General features: G+C 41.5%; 1 protein-coding gene across 7 annotated transcripts; it reads left to right on the top strand.

The window, feature by feature from the left end:
• Window positions 1-2,399: 2,399 nt before the first annotated feature.
• Window positions 2,400-22,091, top strand: MTX3 (metaxin 3). 7 transcript variants are annotated; one of them, XM_027821478.3, is made up of 10 exons: window positions 2,734-3,126; window positions 3,855-3,924; window positions 6,041-6,117; window positions 8,063-8,155; window positions 11,816-11,998; window positions 12,152-12,228; window positions 13,195-13,352; window positions 16,078-16,166; window positions 18,413-18,539; window positions 20,968-22,091. In XM_027821478.3, the coding sequence occupies exons 1-9, from the start codon at window positions 3,025-3,027 to the stop codon at window positions 18,521-18,523; spliced, it is 960 nt and encodes a 319-aa protein (XP_027677279.1). In that variant the 5' UTR covers window positions 2,734-3,024; the 3' UTR covers window positions 18,524-18,539; window positions 20,968-22,091. The 7 variants fall into 7 exon arrangements, 6 of the variants coding, with proteins under 6 accessions (XP_037758879.1, XP_043403592.1, XP_043403590.1 ...); XM_037902951.2 differs by lacking the exons at window positions 2,734-3,126; window positions 20,968-22,091 and adding an exon at window positions 2,400-2,618 and having other exon boundaries at window positions 18,413-20,957; XR_005225964.2 differs by lacking the exon at window positions 16,078-16,166 and having other exon boundaries at window positions 2,743-3,126.
• The last annotated feature ends 480 nt before the right edge of the window (window positions 22,092-22,571 follow it).

A 22,571-nucleotide genomic window follows, 5' to 3' on the forward strand; every position in this document is an offset into this window, starting at 1 on the left:
ATTTGCCCACTCTCACACTTACTATAAAACCATAGCCACAGATTATCACCAGGTTCAATTGTGACCAGGATTTGTGGTCTATTACCATCCAATGTTTAAGTTCTCAGCCAGTTTTGGCTTTCTGACACACAGCTTTGTTAATTATCCCTGTGATGGGCTTTCAGCTACTAGTTATTTAAATTTGACAAAATATTACTCCCCAAAAGCTGCACAGCATATTTTTTAAACATAAATAAACAAGTACTCACCTCTGGAATGTCATTTTATACTTATTGTATATGACTAGCTTTGGCAAATGTACTTTGCTAGCTAATATATAATTTTGGTCTTATAGTCCAAACAGAAACATATTTATGTGGCATATAACAATGTAAATGAGTATTCTCCCATTTCATTTCCATGGAAAGATGAGATATACTCTGTCTACCGTAGTTCTGATGGAAGGACAGGGTCCTAAATTGTTTTTAAATCAGGCCCATATCTAATATGCTCCAGTATCTCAGAAAAATGTGCAGGGATTTCTTACAGTTACTATCATGACTTATGAACTTGAATTAACTCTTGAGTTCCTCTTTCATATTAATAGTAAAGCACAACATACTGGGTGACATAGACATGTGTGTAACATTATTTAACAGAAAACAAGATACAGTACAGCGAGCAAATATTTGTGCATCTCACCAAGGAATTATTTTTAACATTTTTTCCTAACTACTGTGATACATTAAACACTTATTTGTTCAAAGTCACTTTTTTAAAATAGCAAACCATGTTTTTCCTTCTCTGTGAATAGACATAATTAAAACAAAATGTCAGAAAGGAGTAATGTAATAATCTACATTATTTCTGCTTATATAAATATACAGGGCACTTTTTCTTGTGGTTAGTGTTTATTGGGAGCAAAGGCAGATTTAGACTTGACAGAAGCCTACCGTGATTTAACATTTTAACAGAGTAATGTCTATTGTTGTGAAGAAATTGCAGAGTAATCAAGTTTGTGGGGAAAACAGAAGTTAAAGTAACCCCACAGCCATAAGAACACCATGGAAAGCGGTGGCTGTCGGCTGGGAGCCCAGCTCTGAAGGCAGAGCTGCCACCAGCAACAGCATCATCATGGTAGCAGTAAGGATGGCATGGTATCACCACCTTTACTTCTGTGCTGCTGCCTGCAGAGCTGGGCCCTCAGTCAGCAGCCACCGCTCTCCAGCCACCCAGCTCTGAAGGCAGCGCAGAAGTAAGGTTGGCTATACCACATCTCCCCTAAAATGACATTGCAACCCCTTGGCAACTCCCTTTTGGGTCAGAATCACCAATTTGAAAAACACTGGTGTCCCCTGTGAAATCTGTACAGTATAAGGTAAAAGCACACGAAAGACCAGATTTCACAGTCCGTGACACATTTTTCATGACCGTGAATTTGGTAGGGCCCTACATAGGTATAAGAAAAGATAACAAAAAGTTTATGTATAGCCAGCGTAACAGAGAAGCTGTAGACTGCGCAGTTGGAGGTGACTGCAGTGAGTCACGTGGACAGGGTCTAACTGATTGCCATTCTGACCAAAGGGAAAATTCCTTCTTGACCCCAAATATGGCAGAGACCTGGGGGCTTTTCACCTTCCTCTGCAGCCTAGGCCATGGATCACTTGCAGGTTTAAACAAATATAAATGGTAAATTCTCTATAACTTGAAGTCTTTAAACCATGATTTGAGGATTTCAGTAACTTGGCCACAGTTTAGGGGGCTATTTCTGGAGTGGGTGTATGCAGGAGGTCAGACGGATGATCATGATGGTCCCTTCTGACTTTAAAGAATATAAGTGCATCCCGATGTGCTTTTCACTTGTAACTGATCACTGCTTATGCCTGCTTGCCTTCATCAAGATGTTAGCTCCATCTGCGGCACGGTGGAAAAGCTCTATCCAACAGTGTTTCAATGCAATCACCCAAGCCACTGTGTTCCTGTTCCTCTTTACAACCAGGAAGCCTTCTGTAGGGTTAAAATGCTGAGCAGGTGCTCAGGCCTAGCTAACGCAGACCAGCCAGCTGTCTCCACTCCCACTAACCCCCGGCTGTGCAGACAGACCCTGTGTTGGCTGCCCAGGGCTGACAGTGAGGCTCAGTGGCGAGGGCACTCAACTAGACTTGGAATGAAGGGGAGAGGGGGAAATTAAAGGCGCCACCACCCCTGTCTGCGGAGCTGCGGGCTCATGCAGCGGGCCGCCCCAGTAGCCAGGTCTATGCGGTGGAGAGGGGGCCTCGCCTTGTTCCCTCCCCGTGGTGGGGGCGCCGCAGCTCCGGGGCGGGCGGCTGGGCCTAGGCTGTGTTGGGAGGGTGCCGGGCCGCTGTGGGCGGGCTCCGGCCGCCCAGAATTCCGCGACACGCGCTAGCGCTGCACCCCGCGCGCCGAACCCCGCCCGCCGGGAGCCAGCAGCACGAGGCCCACCAGTGCCCAAGCCACACGCGTCTCGCGGGACGGAGCACCCGCCGGAAGGCCCGAGGCGGAAGCAATCGCTTCCGGGGCAAAGGGGCCGCGGCAAGATGGCGTCTCCCATGGAGCTGAGCTGCTGGGGAGGAGACTGGGGGCTGCCGTCCGTGCACACGGAGTCCTTGATTGTCATGGTAACGGCCGGGGGGGGCGACCCAATCAGCTCGCGGGAGGTGGGGCGGGGAAGTAGCTCGCGCCCGATCGGCTCGCGGACCGGGATGGCCCAGGCTGGCGCCGCGCTGGGGGGCGGTCGGGAGGCTCTGCGGGGCGGCGCCGCTGCAGCTGCTGCCGCTGCCGGGCGCGGAGTCCTAGTTCTCGTCTCAGTTTCGGCGGAGCCGGCTGCCGGTCTGCCTGGGGCGATGGCAAACGGCCCCAGCTCCCGTGGCGGCGCGGCCCCCGGCTAGAGCCCCTCGGCCGCTGATGGGAGCTGGGGGGCGCCGCGCTGCGGGAAATCCGATCCCCGGGCTGTGGCCGTTGAAATAACTCCGGGAAGCGGTTCCCTTCCATCACGGGCCTGTGTTCGGACCTTTGTTACGGCTCATGCCGCCTGCTGGTTCCCTGATGCGGAATGGCGCGTTATTTATACCTCGCCTGGGACTCTGTGTGGGCTACAGGAAAGCGATGTTACAGCTTCCCTGGCAGGTACTATAGGCAGAGACGAGCAAAAAGCCCATTAATTGAAGTGTAGCAACATTATTGTTCACGTCTGTGCCTCGGTGATTGCTCAGTAGGGAAAATTATTTCCTTAAACCTAAATGACGGCCTGAGGAGTTTACAACCTAAAATACTAATCCTGATATCCGATCTGCTTTGGTGGACTTTTACACCATTGCAGAGCTGCCCTGAAGTCATTGAGCCTGCACAGGGGAGCTGGCATGGTCAGGAGGTAGGGAACTGCTGCCATGTCTTTTCCCGTTTAGTCTCTAGAGCCCATAGTAATGCTTGTTCACATAATTCCAAGGTCTGTCTACAACACAGAGTTAATTTGGATACCTATATTATGTGTTTGCAGTATGGCACTGATGTCAGGATATTATTCTTAACTCATAGTTTCCTAGAAACGTTCTGACATTTAAAAATTATTCTAGCTGACCACCACTGCCTGAAACTGTCTAAATCAACCGTTTTGCAATTAATATAAGTACAAGTTACGGCAAGAAATTCTAACTCTTAGCACAAAAGGATTAATAATGTTAGTTATCTATCTATTAAAAAATACACTGAATGTGCATAAAGAAGGTGAGATCGTGAACCATTAACAACATGGCTACCCAGAAGTGCTCTAGCTTAGTGATATCAATTCTTAAAAAGATCACTTTTTTTTTTTTTTGAAATGCTGACTAGAATTTTTAATGCAACGTTTATTGCAGGCTTATGCCAGTTTTTCTGGTGCTCCAGTGAAAGTGAATGCTATTGATAACTCATGGAGAGCTCCAAAAGGTACTTGCTTTTGTAATTTTTTTTCCTGTACACACTAGCCATTTTACAAATGAAGGCCTGAGTTTGCAAACACTTGTATGTACATGCCAAACTTTTACACATGTGAGTAATCTATTTGACGTCAGTGGGACTACTCACATTAATGAAGTTAAGCATGCATGAAAATGTGTTTACAATATCAAGCCTGAAAATTGTATGACAGTAAAGTGCTATCCAGAGGGTATAAATAGTATGTCCTGGATCACTATGTAAATTTGATACAACTGACAATCAACAAAACACTGAAACTGACTATACCTATAGTTTTGTCAAACACACACGGTAAACAAATTGAATCAGAAAAAAATTAAAATTATCTAATTTTTCAGCACAGTATAGCTAGAGGTTATTTGTAAAAATAGTAGCCACAGAACTTTCAAATGGAAATTAGATTATCAAGTTACCAGTGTTCCTTTATATTAGGTGTAACTTGGTTAGAAGATGAGTGTAAACGTCAAGAAGTATAATTTGCACCAATCTGAATGTGCAAAACCATGCTGAATTTACACAAAGGTGAATCAAAAGGACGGTGTATGAGGAAATACAACTAAGAGGTGGGTTTAAGATAATATGCTAGGGAGGCCTTTATTTTGGACCCTCCTGCTAGTTTATTTCCTTCATCATTGGCATGTAAATCGCACTCCTTTTGCACAGGCTCTGGAAACCAAATCAGTGCAAGTTAAACTAATTTGCCATCTCTACTTGTCATATGATTAGCTTGTGTATCACTTATATCCACATAGAACTTCGCCCCTTATGACTTGTAGGGCAAAATTCATCCCTGGTATATCTCTTTGATTTCTATGAATTACATCAGGATCTAATTTAACATATTTGCTCATAAATTCTGTATTTTTTAACAAGTTAAATATAAGGAAAGAGCATTTTAAATTCACCTAATTCTCCAAAACTCTGGTTCAATAATACAGTCTTATTTACTTGTATTATGGTAGCAGCTAAAGACCCAACCAAATCTAGTCCCATTGTGGTAGGTACTGTACAAATATATAATATAAGATAGACTCTGTGGGCCAGTGGTCCCCAAACATCTTAAGGTCATGCCCCCCCTTTCCTATAAATGTAATCTGTGTGCGTCCCGCTGGGAGCCGGGGCTGGAGCTGCGGCTGGGGCCATGGTCGGGAGCGTAACTGCGGCTGGCAGCAGAGCTGCAGCCGGGAGCAGAGCCGTGGCTGGGTGTGGGGCTGTGGCCAGGCCACGGTCGTGGCCAGAAGCCAAAGTTGGGCCTCGGCTGGGGGCAGAGCCGAAGCGGAACTGGGTGGCGCTCCCTCCCCACCTGGCTGGGGCTGTGTCCAGGGCCGAGAGCAGAGCAAAAGCTGGGAGTTGGGGCCTTTGCTGGGGGTAGGTCTGGGTCCGGAGCCAGAGTAGAGCTGGGGGCAGAACAGGGCTGGGTGACTCTTCCTCCCCGCCCTCCCAAAGGGGCTGGCCTGGGCCTTACCATGCCCCCTGGAATGTTTCTCCGCACCTCCCCGCAGGGGGCACACCCCACAGTTTGGGGACCACTGCTGTAGGCTGTCCCAAAGAGTTTACAATCTTAAACCCCAATCGTGCAATCTGGTGTGTTCAGGTGGACCCTCACACCATTGTGAGGAGTCCCATTGAAGTCAGTGAGGTTCCATAAGGGTGCAGGGATCTGCCTGCTCAGATCAGATTGTGGCTCTAGTTTAAGGCAAGACATAACTGGGGTTTAAAACAAATGGGGGAGAAAGATGGGAGAATGGGCTAACGGACTAGTTGTGTGTACAAGTTGTAGGTTTACAGGCTGAAATTTTCAAATAGGTATCTACAGTTAGGTACCTAAAAAGTAGCCTGCTTTTCAAAAGTGCCCAGCGTATCCTATTGATTTCAGTCTGACTGTGATGTGGCCCTGTCTTTGTTTGGGTTCTTTTTCGTGCTAACTATGGCCCTGATTCTGGAAACACACGCACGACCGTAATGAAGTTCTTTGTTGTGTAAAGCTAAGTACTTGCATCAGTGTTTGTAGGATTAGGGCCCATTTCAAATTCGATTAAAAGTGTCCCGTGTAAATTCTGTTGACAGTATAATTTTCACTTCTTAGGAGATGTGCCAGTGTTGATATCAGAAGACACAGTTATTACTCAGCCAGCAAAAATACTAAACTTCTTAAGAAAACAGGTAGGTCTCTAACTTGCTAAAGAGAAATGTTGGGTTTAGTTCAGTTTAATTTAATTTGCAACTTGTTTTTTTCTCTGTCATGTAACATTTCTGCCTGTGTCACAATATTTATCTGTAAATATCCATACAGATGGTTTCTAATAACATGAAGCCCGATTCTGCTACTCTTACTTGCTTAGAGTAGCACTAGATCACTTCATTGTGACTACTCATAAGTAATTGTCTCTCAAGTATGAGTAAGGGTGGCAGAGTGTGGACCATGGTTAGCTGTTTAAGCAGGACTAACTTTAACCCTTCTAAGGTTTAAATATAAAACAAACAACAAAAGCTTCACTGAGCAGGTTGACCCAGCCTGAGTTGTGTATTAAGTGTTCAAATAGCTAATCTTTCTCTAATGTTGCTGGTTTTTATAGATCACATTTTTATGTCATGTTTTTTACATAACTGGATTACTCTAACAGAAATGTTTATTTTACTTTAAAACCTCTATTATTTTTAATCTGCTGTGGGGATTTTTTGGATAGCAAAACAAAGAAAATCTGGAATCGTTTTTCGTGATGCACATTTTGGCAATGTACAGTTTTACTCTTGATGAGCTACATCTAGAATGTTAAGTAATCTGCAAAGGGTGGGAGTTGGTTTGTACAGTTTTTCCATCTTTATAATGTAGGAAGAGGGCCTAAAATGGTATTGTCTCTTTTTTTTTCCCCCTGCTTTGTTTTTACATTAGAAATTCAGTTCCTGTCTAGCCTGGAAGAGTCTCTGATGACTGGAAAGTTAGTGATATTATGACATCAGAAGAATTAAGAGAGTGAAAACTGAGAATTGGAGCTGGGAAAGGATTTTTAATCACACTGTTAAATATGTGTTAAACCCAAGAATTTTAAACATCAGTGACTAAGGAACCTCTTGGAGAAAAGACATCGGTTAGAGATTCAATACCTCTCTCTTTCCAATCAAGGTGTGAGAACTAACAATATGCATCCTCTAGATATCCAAGAGGTCTTCCACAAAACTGGGAAGAAAAGCATTAACACTCCCTGTCTCTTTTTGACAAAACAAACGTCCAAATCTTCTTTACACAGTGTAAAGACTGAAAAAGTGGGCACAAGACCCATTTTAAAAAAAATCTGTTGCAGGTCATCTTTTAAAAGGAACAAACATGTACCTGCATAAATTTGTGTGTATCTCTCAGCCTTACATTCTTTGAGAAGTTTCTCACTTCTGCTCTAGAAACCAGGAATGGTACAGAATAGTCTATACACATATCCACTTCTCTTTTCTTTCCTTGGGGAGTGAACTACAAGGCTAAACACCAAGGGTCAGATTCTGATCTCAGCTAACTTAAATGGATTTGATTTGTTGACTTCAGTAGAATTACTCAAATTTATGCTGGTGTAATTGAATCTAGAATTTGATCTATGGTACCTTCAGGACTCAGACAGTGTTTACATTTCTAAAAGGGTAACTTTGAAAAATAACAAATAAAAGAGTGTTTTGGTTTACTCTCTATACGTCTCCATATGTGCATGAGGCTTTACAGAAAATTGAGAGAGCTATCTACCGGAGGAGTTCAGTACAGTATTGGGACTTGGGTAATACTTTTTGCATCTGTTTCACTCTGCTGCTGCTTGGAAAGCAGTTAAAGGCAAGCTATTTTTCTGGGCCTTCCTCTCCAGTGGAGGCTGAGGATATTGGGAGCAGTAGAGAGGTTGGGCATGGAGAGGTTTAGCATAGAGGGTATGGATGATTAAAGGAAGACAGTTTCAGTAGGTATACATTTTCCATTCTTAGATTGCAGGACTTAAAATTATTTTGGTTACTTGACCTGCTTAATAACTGTTTAGCTCTACAGAAGCCACCAGTTGTGGGACTTCTTTTCTGTGTGAGAATTTTCATGTGACACTGTGTGTGTGTGTTGCATGTGTGTTTTTTAACTTGACAGAAATACAATGCTGATTATGAACTATCTGCAAAACAAGGAGCTGACACACTGGCCTACATTGCACTACTTGAAGAAAAACTGCTTCCTGCTGTGGTAAGCATCTACAAACATAGAATGATGGTCAAGATAAAATGTGATCAATAATTAAATATTGCCCAGTGTGAGACATTTCAAAGGAACTTGGTTTTCAGAGAGAGGGTGATGAACGCTTTCAGACACTGAATGGAGCAGGCTATACATTATTAGTAAATATTTGTATCTGTGAAGGTGTTAGGCAGCATGCATTGCTCCAAATGGATTCTTATGGGAGATGGTCATTGGTGTTGATTGTGTAGACGCAGCCATCACACCACAGTTGTGGCTGCAACTTGCTTCCTTTTTTAAGTCCAATTTTGACAGTACTTCTAACTGCTTCCAAAAATCTGGGGGGCAAGGTATCTCTGAGACACTTTTTAAAATGAACTATACCTATTTTTCCTTTATTTTCTTTCTAAATGCAACGTTTTGAGAGAAACTGTGTCACAAAAGCAATTTATGCTAGTGTGACATTTGGGGGATCACCCAGACCAGTAAGGGGTTCTGTCACTATCTATCCTGTAACCATGGGGTGCCTTAATGCTGTGCTGCTATGTCTCAGATCGCTGACACCAATAGCCTGCCCATAAGCACAAGGTCTCACCCTGGCTTCTGCCAGCCTAGTTATTCACTGGATGTGACACCAGTGGCCCTTCCAGTCCTGAGTGTCCTAAATCCATTCTCTCCAAGTTCTTAAGTACCAGACCGTTCCCCTCTGGTTCATTGCTCTTGAAGACATGAACCAGGGCAGGCAGTGACAGAACCCTTTACTGGTGTGCATGGTTCCCCAATGTGTCAAATAGAAATTTCAGATGTGTTTTATTTAGTACTCCTGAATGAGATCTGGCATGACTGACTATTTTTGATAATGTCAGGGACATAACTGTGGAGTTCTTTTTAATGGATTTTTGGAACTTCTCAAGGTATGCTGGTATAAAGATGTCCTGACAGAGTCTGTAAATGCCCTCAGTTGAACTGCCCAAGTTTAAGAGAACTTACACATGTGCCTCTTGAGATTTGATTTAAAGACTGTTTTGACATATGTTCTATTAAATAACCTGTGTTCCCTGTACATCACATCTAGTATTGTAATAAAATATCTTTGTATCAGAAAGCAAAATAACTATCCTTAGCAAGCTTTCATGCAATATAGATTTTTTTTCCCCCTAAAGACATCTAGGGAAATTCTCAGATGAAAACTACTTTAAGATACCCATTTAGAGCCTGAACTGTATCAGTTGTATTTAAACATGAGTCTTGTACTTGTTTAAAAATGTAAAAGCCTACACATTCAAAGTTAAGGTTCTCTAACAACCTTTACCCTGACTCTATTCATATCCATGTTTTAACAGTCCACCAGTAGCCTCCATACCTCGATCACATCTAACATAGGCCACAAGCCCACACCAACATACTGTGAATTACAGTAAAGATGTAGAACTCTGTAGCTGCTTGCATTACCTCTATATTGGAGTTGTATGACTTTGGCTCCAGTTTATACTGGAAACCATTACCTACCATGCTACAGGTCTACCAAATTTCCCATACTGGTGCTGATTCTAACCTAGCCTCTTCACCTTCATCTACTTCCTGAGAGCAATAAACACCAATATCTCCCTCATCCCACTTAGTTCTGTAACTGTCTCAAACCCATCCCCTCATTTTGTTCCTCATTATAAGAACGGCCATACTGGGTCAGACCAAAGGTCCATCAAGCCCAGTATCTTGTCCTCTGACAGTGGCCAATGGCAGGTGCCCCAAAGGGAATGAACAGACAGGTTATCATCAAGTGATCCATGCCCTGTCACCCAATCCCAGCTTTTGGCAAACAGAGGCTAGGGGCACCATTCCTGCCCATCCTGACTAATAGCCATTGATGGACCTATCTTCCATGAATCTATCTAGCTCCCTTTTGAACCTCATTATAGTATTGGCCTTCACAATACCCTCTGGCAAGGAGTTCCAGAGTTTGAGAGTGCTTTGCGTGAAAAAATACTTTCTTGTGTTTGTTTTAAACCTGCTACCTATTAATTTCATTTGGTGGCCCCTTGTTCTTGTATTATGAGAAGGAATAAATAACACTTCCTTATTTACTTTCTCTATACCACTCATGATTTTATAGACCCGTATCATATCCCCCCTTAGTCGCCTCTTCTCCAAGCTGAAAAGTCCCAGTCTTATTAATCTCTCCTCATACAGAAGCCATTCTATACCCCTAATCGTTTTTGTTGCCCTTTTCTGAACCTTTTCCAATTCCAATACACCTCTACCCCGATATAATGCAGTCCTCAGGAGCCAAAAAATCTTACCGCGTTATTGGTGAAACCGCGTTATGTTGAACTTGCTATGAGGGCCGGGTAGGGAAGGCTGTGCCTCCCCAAACAGCCTGGCCCCACCCCGTATCCAACCCCCACCTACTTCCTGACCCCTCAGAACCCCCAACCCCCCTGTCCCCTGACCGCCCCCCCCCCCTTCTCCCCCGAGATCCTCTGCCCCTTATCCAACCCCCCGGCATGGCCCTCTTAACACACCACTCTGAGCAGCATGTCAGAGCCAGACACACTGACACCATAGGTGCCAACTCCGGGGCTGGAGCACCCACGGAGAAAAATTGGTGGGTGCAGAGCACGCACCAGCAGTTCCCCGCCCCCCACCCCCCACCCCCACCCCAGCTCCGCCTCAGCCTCCTCCCCTGAGCGCGCTGCTGCCATTCTGCTTCTCCCCCCTCCCTCCCAGGCTTGCGCAAGCCTGGGAGGGAGCGGGGAGGAGGGGAAATGCTTTACCACATTATATCCGAATTCGTGTTATATCGGATCGCGTTATATCAGGTTGTAGGTGTATATCTTCTTTGAGATGGGGCGACCGCATCTGCACGCAGTATTCAAGGTGTGGGCGTACCATGGATTTATATAGAGGCAATACGATATTTTCGGTCTTATTATCTATCCCTTTCTTGATGATTCCCAACATTCTGTTCGCTTTTTTGACTGCTGCTGCACATTGAGTGGATGATTTCAGAGAACTATCCACAATGACTCCAAGATCTTTCTTGAGTGATAACAGCTAATTTAGACCCCATTATTGTATGTGTATAGTTAGGATTATGTTTTCCAATGAGCATTACTTTGCATTTATCAACATTAAATTTCATCTGCCATTTTGTTGCCCAGTTACCCGGTTTTGTGAGATCCCCTTGTAGCTCTTCGCAGTCTGTCTGGGACTTAACTATCTTGAGTAGTTTTGTATCATCTGCAAATTTTGCTACCTCACTGTTTACCTCTTTTTCCAAATCGTTTATGAATGTTAAATATTGAAGGATATAGTGTGTGATAGTGATATAAACTTTTCCTATGACATTGACACTGCACCATAAGATGAGTGAATGATCTAGAGAATCAGTCGTCGATTTATTTAGAACCTTTGCTTTGAATGTTATGCATTATCTACAATGTCCTAATGTCTTAATTTAATAGGAGCATAGTTACAGCCTTAAACTGTATCTTAATGCCTTGTGTGTGGGAATATAATTTAGTAAGGCGCCTGCTTGCTTTTTTTAATACTATAATTCCTATTATTTGTGTAACAGAGAACCTTACACAGTCTTTATAAAGAGAAGCATAATGTTTTCATTAAAATTCCTATTAACTCTTGTTCATGTTCTTCACTGTGTTGATACAGCTGCACACATTCTGGGTCGAGGCTGAAAATTACTGTACTGTGACAAAGCCGTGGTTTGCTTCAAGGATTCCATTTCCATTGAGTTTGTATCTACCTGGGAAGATGTCCAGGGAAGCACTTAACAGGATCCTGCTGATGAGGGGAGAGCCTCCACTATACAGTCTGAGTGAAGTAGAAGCACAGGTATGCTTTGCTTTATGAGTAACTTAGGTCACAAATTGGTACTGACAAGGGGAAGAACTGAAATGGAGACTTATGTTGTGTAACGATAAATGCTGTTCTGCATACTAGTCTTCCCACTTTTTATTGCTCTTAGGTCAATTTTTCTCTTGTTAGATATACAGAGATGCCAAGGAGTGCCTAAATCTTCTATCAAACAGATTGGGAACATCTCAGTTTTTCTTTGGAAATATGTGAGTGTAAACCTTTTTATGATTGATAGTCATCTCACATAGTGCATGCTCTAACATTATTGATTAATTGCAAGAATGTCTCATGCTGCTCCAAAATAGATTCAGGTTTAACATTTATCTTTGGAGGTAAGATCTGAAGAGAAATGTATATGTTATAAACAACATATTACTTTAGTGTCAGTCAGTCTGTTCAGACAGGGGTCTTGGTGAACCAAAGATTATAATTTTTCACTAAAACCTTCAGTGCTTTCTCCACTTATTTATATGTCTTTTGCTGGTGATGGCCATTGCTTGAACAAAATAATTAAAACCAGGCCCATTCACTTTAAGTGTAGCAAACTGCCAATTTTGGCCACATCATGCTGCCTCAATCCCCAAGTGTGAAAGGCCCTAAATACAGTAGACCCACAGGAGGTCTACTTTGCAGGTGGATATCCCATGTGTGCTAGCTCAGCAGCTCTCTCCAAAGTAGTTCTGGGGGATTTGGAAGCATGAAAAGGGAAGGGCAGAGGTGTGTTGGTTATCTAAATCGATGCAGTGATCCCCCCACACTTGGTCAACTGCTGCCTATTTCTAATTACGGGCTGTAGTGCTGGATGTACTAGTGCTTTGTGGCCTGTGAGCAGATTCTGTTTCCCTGCCTAAAGTTTGTTTACTTGGTCTCTGCACGGGAGACTAGACTGTTCTAGAGGTGGTGCAAGAAATGGTTTGTAATGTGACTTGAACGCCTACCATATATGGAAGCAGGGCTGAATTTTAATTCTGAAATTATGCTGCTTGAGCTTGTAAGGCCCTCTCAAATTCAGAAGTTCTAAAGTCAGTAGAAGTCCACTCAGCTGATGGTGTGATGGAGTCCCAGAATAATTGGTTAAATTGTGTTTTGCATTTTTTTTGGTGTGTGCTCAGAAAGTGGTTTATGGAGTACTGCACTGTTAATGTTTTGTCTGTTTTTTTTATTCTCGATAGGCCTACAACCTTAGATGCCTTTGTATTTGGTTTTCTTGCACCTCTTTATAAAGTGCGCTTCCCTAGAGTCCAATTACAAGAGCACTTGAAACAGCTTTCCAACCTGTGTCGCTTCTGTGATGACATCCTGAGTGGTTACTTTAGACTTAATGTTACAGGTAAGCCATGTTTGTTTTTCTTCTTTAACATGGATACTATATTCAAAAGAAGGATGCCTCTTTCCATTGGATGCCAAATTGAAACTATATTAGTCAGTTACAAAGCTACAACTTTGGCCTATGGCTTTTCATGTTGAGGTTGTGGAGAAGAAATTAAGTCATGATCAGTTCTCAAGTTGTATAGTAGGATAAAGTAATGCTTGAACAGTGGAGTGACAACAGCACTTGTTTAACATTTTAAAGTAGCTTCTCCTGCCCCGTATCGTATATTATTTGGAAATGGGAACAAATGTAGATTTGTTCTTCTGATATATGAAACTGAGAAACTTGATTGTTCCTCTTCATCTTTGTTCCCTCAGCCTAAACAGACATCTCCTTTTGGATTAAGAGGATAACTTAAGTCTATATGGCTAAATTTAGTGGTCCTTAAATTGCGCAGGTCTCCCACTGAAATCAGGGGGAGGTTTTGCTCAATAAAGTATGACAGCACTTGGTCCTTATTTACCCATTTTTCCTCCTGTATTTAGAATCTGTCCCTTCACAGTCAGATTCCTTTTCCTTTTCTAGAAAACAACCTACCAGTGTAAGCCACACCGAGACCTGTAGTGTGGGTCTTTATCCCTCCTCTAGTGACTAGATCATGTAAGAGGTTTGAGTTTGCTACTGCTTCCCAGCCAATGGATCTGGTCCTTTAACTCAAAAGTATGAAACTTTACTGCTTAGATCCAGAGATCCCAGGTTCAGTCCTGCAGATGACACAACCTGAGGCATCAGTGCACCAGCATTTCATGTTAAGATGTAGATATAAGCACAGTACTGACAAAAACTCAAAAAGCCAGACTGATATTAACTCTTCTGATTTGCCCGCTGATAGCGTGTGTGTGTGTGTGTGTTGTGGGAGAGGTTTCCCTTTCTTTGGAAGGCCGAGGGAACAGATAGAAGGCATGGAATATATCTGGGAAGGAAACAGGTACTCTTGCATTACAGTAGGTAAAGGGTTACTAATGTCAGTTGCACAGGAATAACCTGTCTAGTCAGTCTAGAAATCCTACATAAAATATCTAATGACTTGCCAAAATCAAATGGCTGTGGAATGGGGAAAGGAGAAGAGGTGAGTGCATAACTTCTTAATCACTTTGGACAAGTTAAGATTACCATTGCATTTTGAAGGCTAAGGGCTTGTCTACACCAGAGGTTCTCAACCTTTTTCTTTCTGAGCCCTCCCTCCCCCCTTCCCCCCCAACATGCTATAAAAACTCCATGGCCCACCTGTGCCGCAATAACTAGTTTTCTGCATATAAAAGCCAGGGCCAGCATTAGGGGGTAGCAACCAGGGCAATTGCCTGGGGCCCCACACCACAGGGGCTCCACCGAAGGTACATTGCTCAAGCTTCGGCTTAAGCCCTGGCTGGTGGGACTCAGGGCCCTGGGCTTCAGCCCCCTGCAGTGGGGCTTCGGCTTTCTACCCTGGGCCCCAGCGAGTCTAATACTGGCCCTGCTTGGTGCCCCCCCTGAAACCTGCTCTTGGTCCCCCAGGGGTCCCCGTACCCATGATTGAGAACCAGTGGTCTATACTACTGCTTAAGTTGATGTAAATTACGTCACTCAGGAGTGTGAAAAAACTGCTCCCCTGAGTGACGTAACGTACATCGACTTAAGCGGTGTTTACAACGCACTATGTTGGCGGGAGATGCTCTCTTACTGGCATACCTTCCTCCTCTTGTTGAGTTGAGTAAATACGTTGATGGGACAGTGCTCTCCTGTTGACGTAATGAATCTTCACCAGACATGCGATGCAGTAGTGCCGATTTAGCATGGTAGTGAAGACAAGCCCTAAGTATTTGATTATTGCAGATTTTGCTTATGGCTTTAACTTTGCTATCAAACCTCTGTGCAAATGGCCCTTCTGTCTTCTTTATGGCTAGATGGAGTGGGGAGAAGAATCACAATTTTTTTGAGTGGGATGGGGGGGGATGGATCCTGAAACTTTCTTTTGTTGTTGTAACATGAGGGCATGGTTTTTAAAGGGTTGAGGACCACTTAATTCTTCCCTTTAAAGCATGTCAAGATTAGCAGGATGTACCTATATCTACACAGAAGTTCGGGTTCAGGATTTCAGTTTGGAAACAAAAGGCTACAACATTGTCTGCAATACAAAGTGTTTCTTTATTAAAGACCTGTTCAGTGTTCCCTCTAATTTTTGACAGGCTGTGTGCACAAAAAATTTCTACTGTGCAAATTTTTGAAGCAGAGTTCAGATTTGTGCACTATGAGGCAAATGCGCCCAAGCGAGTAAAATGCTTATACATTTAAAAGTTTTAATTTGCAGTTTGTGATGATAATAGTTTTACACCATGTTATTTTATAAATGTCATTTTTAAATACTTAGAAAAAGGAAATTTAACCTCCTTTCCCTTTCCTCCCCTTGCCAGCTAGTAGAATCTGGCTGTGTTGATAGATGGCGGGCGAACAATGTCAAAAGTCACCTGTAACTGATATTTCGGCCTGGCTCCGATGTAGTATTTCATTTTTTGTGCACGCGGTGTTTCGCTGTGTGCGCGGGATTTAGGACCTGTGTGCGTGCACACAGCTTGGAGGGAACAGTGGACCTGTTTATAGGGGTGAAAAACTGCATGATCTTTCTGTCCAAAAAAAGCTTTGCAAGAGACTTGTGAAGCTCTTCTAAATTTCTTTCCATCTTCATCTTTCTGCTTTGATGCTTTAGGCGTCTCTCCGTCTGGACAGGATACCGTAGATGCAAATCTACAGAAACTCACACAGCTTGTAAATAAGGAATCCAACTTGATTGAAAAGGTTATTTTTCTTCATCTTTATTTTCCATTAGTTCTTGTGACTTCATTGTTGTTCCCAGCTATTCTTGCATATTGGGGCCTGGTCTACGCTACAGAGTTATGTCAATGTAAGGTAGCTTATGTTAAGCTAACTCTGTAAGCATCTATACTAAAATGTAGCTCCCACCGATGTAACTCACCCACTACACCGACTTACGAACTCCACCTCTGCGACAGGTGTAGCGCTTAAATCGATATAGTTAGGTCAAGACAGTGTCAGTGCAGACACTGCATTGCATATATCGACTGTTGCTGCCTTTCAGCAGCTGTCCCACAATTTCCCACACTCACAGTTAAAGTAGTGTAAGTGCTCCAAGTGAGGATGCACACCGCTGACACAAGGAGCGTAGTGTGGATGTGTAAAACCAATTCTATTACTGTGGTGGCTGTATGTCAATGTAAATTAGGTTGACTTAATTTTGTAGTGTAAACTTGCCCTAAATAATCATTGTAACTTTACAATGCAAATTTTTTCTTTCCTTGTTTCTTTGCTAAGGAGTTAATTTACATAGAAAAACACGAACATAATGTCATAATTCAAAATAAACCAGTAACAAATTCTTCTGCTTCCTGAAGTAACTGTTTCATTGTTTTCAAAGCAGTACTGTTGACAAAGGAAATACAGTGTGCTCAAATGTTGAAGGATAACACAACATATTAATAGGAGTATGTATTATTTGTGTTGCAGTAGCACCTGCAAGCCACATTCCTGGCTTGTCCATTGTGCTAGTCACTGTACACACTTAAAATACACAATCCCTGCCTCAAATCTTGTCCTCTTCCAAAGGCTTATGTCAGCAGTTTTCTTTTGAATAAATGCTGGTAACTAGCAGAATTTGGTTAACCATGTCCCTATGAATAATCCAGACTTCTCCCTAAATAAGGAATTAGTAATGAGAGAGGCAGTTTTTCACTCTTAGGCCTGCAGTTCAGATAATCCATCGGAATTAGAGACCAAAAGTCCTTCCCATGTAACTGTTCAGGGCCTTGTGTGAATTGTCTTAGCAATCTAGAGATGTCCACATCATCAGATCTGCTGCAGTCTGACACTACCCCTTTTGTTACGGTTTCTGTTCTCACCATTTAAATGGGCAACTGACAAAGTTTTTTCATGGTGTCCCCTAAGATGTGGAACTTGCTCTGGACATCCATTTAAGCCCTTTCCTTTCGGTTCGAAGACTGGTTTGAAGACCAAAGAGTCTTCTATGTAACTACTTGTCATCCCCTGTCTAGGAACATTCCTTCTTTCCCCTACTCACTCTGTATTTTTAATTCTACGTTTGTTCCTTCTAATGCTTGTTGGGTTTTTTGTTTTTTTTTAGTTAATGGGTCAGTCAGAAGTTCCCAGGTCTGTCCTGTACTTGGTAAAGGGCACTTGTTTCCATGGCTGTCTGTCAGAACCTTTCATAAGCACTAAATTACTGGGGAAAATATTTGAGGACACTAAGCATATTAATTCACTAAAAGATGCCACCCAGATGTGACTAAAAATAACATTCAGAGAAAAATGTCAATGTATAAAATGGTTTGTTCATGAATAATGTGGAGCGTTTCCTGCATTAGGTAGTGATTGTAGCATATGTGCTGAACTTTATGCACTGTTCTATGTGGAGTGTTTCAAATTCCATTTATTTCTTCTGGGAAGTTAAAATCCTTTTATTCAGAAATTGCTTTTAACATGTCTTTGAAAAGATCTTATCATGCTCTTTTAGCAATATATGTTATAAATCATTAGCTAACTGAAATTCCCCCTACTCCTCTGCAGCACTTCTGAAATTAAAGGCTACACTTCTCAAAGGTGCTGAATGCTGCTTCAGGTGCTGAGCAGGTTAATGCGCCAGTTGAATTTGGCAGCTTTATGACTTTTGATCCAACAGAATTTGGCTGTCATAAAACTGATACTTAGGCTTCCTTGGAGAAGGTGAGCCACAGCAGTCCTTCGATGCTCCCAGTTAGATGATTCAAGGAAGAGCCCACATAACTGTCCCACCTCTTATGTGCCATGGTATAAATAGCCATCTAAGCACAAGCAGGAGTTTAGGGATGAGAGAGGAACCAAAGCATCCTTTATGACCAGGGCTGAGAGCAGAAATAGCAGGGTGAGACCACTCACACAAACATTCATGACTGGAACCCAGTATGCAGGCTCTTGGCATGCGTCTGTGTTCTTCTGTACACCAAATTCAGCTTCCATTTTGTTTCCTGCAGATGGACGATAACCTTCGTAAGAGTCCTCAACATCCCCCTCGGAAGCTGACAACACTCAAACTTAGTGCAACAGGAGATGAAAGCAGTTCATTGAATCGCTTGTCGCCCTGACAGCCTGTGTTGCCATGTATGTGTGTTTGCCTTCAAGTAATCTGAACTTCACAGTAATTCTTTACATAAATGTGGTCTGACAAGGGGATGAATCACCTAATATGGTATAAAACATCCCATGCTGTCTGTCCCTATAGGAAAATGTATAGTCTAGTGAACTAACACTAAGTTGAGGATAGAGTGAATCCTTAAACAATGTACTGTATGAAATTGCCTTAACTTCTGGAGATTTCTGCCTTTTAGGCTAGCACATTTGTTGACTAAGATTTCATTTTACTTTTAAGATTTTTGGTTTTACTGTAACCAGGTTATAGCTTGATCAGGTTGCTATACACTAGTGTAGCTACTTAATCACCACTTCTTGCATTTTTCTAGATTTTAGCAGACTACCAAATTCAGTTCTAAAATGGGAAAGCAATGAAAGATTATCTTTGATGGCAGACAAGAACCGAATAGCAATGAGGGATGCTGGCCATTTGTTAATGTGCTTTCACAAATAATGTATTGTGTATGTCTTATATTTTAAGAGTATGTATTTTTTAAAAGTCACATTGCACTGCTAGGAGGCACAGTGACCAAATGTACTAAACATCACCTCTGAACCTTTATTGAGATCTGGCCTCAGTCAAACAAGTTTCATCAGCCTGCTGGATAGCCATGCTACAAAATCATAGCACAAACTATAATATAGAAAGATTGCCAGTGTTGGTTCAACAAAGGCAAAAGACCAGACTAGCTGGTCTGGACTGAAGTGCATTGGTTAGGGTTGTGAGAAGAGGCTTGCACAGGCCTTTCTACTTTATACTGCTGGCCAGTCTCTAACCAGTCATCAGTGTCTCACTTTTATAAGCACTATCATTCACCCAAAAACTAAAACAAAAGCCATCTAAACTTATTCCTTGATCATCAAGTCTTTGAGAGTGTCACACTGAAAATTCTTCATTGAATTGTTAAAGGAGATGCACATGTAATTATGTTTCCTCTTAGCAGCACTGTCAGTTTTAGAAATCCAAATAATTCTGAAATTTTGGTATGTTGACAGATGCTTTATTAATGATATCATCAGATTACTAAAGATGCTCAGCCAAAATGGGAGCTGCTTTTTGTCAAGTGTTAATTCAAGATTTCATCTTAGAGAGCGTTGATGCAGACGAGTATATGTGCAAGATTACTACTAACTTTATTTGACAAGTCAAACTAAGAAGTCTCTTGACATTTTTTCTCTCAACTTTTCCAATGTTCAGTATATGTAGATAAACTATTTATACAGACAAGACTGTGGATTGTGTAAATACTGTACTTTATCAGCAAGGAATGTAATCTTAACTTTAATATATCTTGTTATTTATAATAAAATGTGTCTCCAGTGGACACGTGGAAATAAACTTTGTTACATGCTACTTCTAGAATGTTTTAGCAATTTGAGACATACTGAAACCACACACAATAATTGAATAAAATAACTTTCATGTACATCCCTAGGGTTGTCAAATGTTTTGAAAATTTTTACTGTCTGCATCTTGACGGGATTTAGAATGAGATCATGTTGCATAATTTCTCCAAAGTTCTTTCATAATCTAACAAACATGTAATTGTGAAGAAAAGTATAACTTAGTTAGTCTGTTTTGTGAATATGTATGTTTGCCCTTTAAAACCATATTTTGTAAAATAGTTGAACTCTTGCTTTGAGATTAAAGGGGTTTTTGAAGCACTTATCCAGAACTAAAAGTTTGTGTTAGAGGCAAAGTTTCCTATGGAAGCGTTTGCATATGATCTAAGAGACACTGCTACAGAGTAATGAAAGGGAAGCTTAGTTTGCAGTTGGTAGAATAAAAGAGATCACGATAGGTGGATTTGTGTATTACATTTGTTTACATTTAAATTATAAGCTTTTGAATAATTTAGTTTTTTTATATTAAATATATATATATATGATCAAGACTCCTCCAATCTGATTAAATCTGAGTACTGTTTGTTGTTGGAACCCCTTTGGTCAGACTGGAATCAAGCCCCATTTAGTCTTAATTTACCAATTAGTTAATATTAATATTAAGGGTTTTTATTTAGTGACTACTCATTCCAGTCAGTGGCCAAATGTTGTTAAATTTTTTGTGCAGACCAATATTTAAGCAATGTAACTCAAATGTAAAAATAAACTTTATGTGGAAATCTTAACCTCTGGTATGAAGACAGACATCAGATTACGTGTGCGCTACACTTAGGTGGTGGGCAGAGTTTGATGAATCAGTTGTGTCATTCAGTGATTGCCCCAGGCGCTGTCTGAGAATGAAAATGAATGGGCCTATGAAGTCACAATGCAGTTCTGTGTGAGCTAAAGTATGCAGTTTGGTGTGGATATCAAGTGTTTAAATATGGCTTGTATGTATAGGTCCTTTTTAAAAACAAAAATAAAGCAAATTTTTCTGTAACTTTCTCTGTTCTAGTTGCGGGGACATCTGTAATACCCTAAAGAAATAGGATGAGAAGTATAAAGAATGAGCTGCTGTAAATGTACTCTATTTAAGGCTTCAAAGGCTAACTTTTAAAATGGTCTTTATTTATTTTTGCTGCAAATCTTAGTGAGATATAGTATGTTCTTATAAATTGCATTTTTATAAAGTTACAGCACATATGCCAAAATGGCTTAAATTGTATTAAGAAAACCGCTACAATTATATGATTTCTGGTTAAAATAGTTTTTCAGACTCTCAAAATATGTACCTCTCTTACTCAACATTACTATTATTTTTGGCATTCCAGTGGGAACCATTTATGGTGTATTTCTCATACATAATATCAATAGATTTTTTTCTGTTATATATTTAAAACCTTGTTGCTATAGATCAAATACTCTTTACTGATCTAAGCTATTGAAAGAGCTGTTAAACACACTGGCCTTGTCTACGCCATATTACTTAATGACATGTTAGATTTAGAATGTACTGAGTAGACCCCAGTTTATCAAAGCACTTAAGCATGTACTTAAAAGCGAAGCCTGTGGCTAAGTGCTTTGCTGAATTGGGGCCCTAGATTACAATCCTGCAAGGTGCTAAGCAACTCCTGTGAGGTGCTGGATTCTCTCAGCACTCACTGACCCGTCTCACAGAAGTGCTGAGCATGCTGCAGTATTGAACCCTTGATCATAAAGGCTGGAATCGATGCAGAGCAGGTTTAGGCCTAGACACTTAGGCTGAGCCTAATTGCAACAAGCGCTAAAAAACTTAAATTGCTCAATCACATTTTCTCACTTGACAATGAAAAATCCATGTAAAGAACTGACGGCCTTAGGCTTGTACTTATTTTCCTCTCCTTCTTATGTAATAATGTACTCTATCAGGACTGTGTGGGCACAAGAATTGTATCCAGTTTTATAAAGAGTATTTAAGGTTAAGCACAGATGTCATTCATGTGTGTTCGGACATTCTGCAATTGTCACCATTTTAAGAGGGAACTGTCTATCTTTACTGTTAGGTGTCATTTAAAAACTAACCAAAAAGAGTTTACCGAAGAATCTTGCACTCCATTGCCTTTAAAAACACATCTTCCAATAAACAACTTTGGAAAAAGATTTCCCTGTGGCACCATTTATCCTTTTGCATATTCAATCACTGCTACCCTGTTGGTTTAAATCCTAGCCATCGAATATAATCAGTGTTTTATAATCTTGAAGTTATGTATGTGGCTGCGGGTGCTTTTACACCACTATCTGTATACATAAATATTCCTTTTCTCATGGTTAAGCCAACATTGAATGAGAGGGTAGAGAAATCAACTGCCTTGTGTGTCAAGAATGTTCATTTAAGTAGAAACAACAAGGAGTCCGGTGGCACCTTAAAGACTAACAGATTTATTTGAGCATAAGCTTTCATGGGTAAAAACCTCACTTCTTCAGATGTTTTTACCCACAAAAGCTTATGCTCAAATAAATCTGTTTAGTCTTTAAGGTGCCACCCGACTCCTTGTTGTTTTTGTGGATACAGACTAACACGACTACCCCCTGATACTTGACATTTAAGTAGAAACAGCCTTCCTTTTAAGCATTCTATAT

This window comes from Chelonia mydas, chromosome 5 (genome assembly GCF_015237465.2).
Source record: "Chelonia mydas isolate rCheMyd1 chromosome 5, rCheMyd1.pri.v2, whole genome shotgun sequence".
Lineage (NCBI taxonomy): Eukaryota > Metazoa > Chordata > Testudines > Cheloniidae > Chelonia > Chelonia mydas.

What these genes read in the sequence shown, in the direction of transcription:
- MTX3 (XM_027821478.3), top strand. Translation starts at nt 3,025, where the DNA reads ATGCCGCCTGCTGGTTCCCTGATGCGGAATGGCGCGTTATTTATACCT. An exon ending in CAGTTTTTCTTTGGAAATAT is followed by an intron (nt 12,229 to 13,194) that starts GTGAGTGTAAAC and finishes TATTCTCGATAG; the next exon opens with GCCTACAACCTTAGATGCCT. An exon ending in AATCCAACTTGATTGAAAAG is followed by an intron (nt 16,167 to 18,412) that starts GTTATTTTTCTT and finishes TGTTTCCTGCAG; the next exon opens with ATGGACGATAACCTTCGTAA.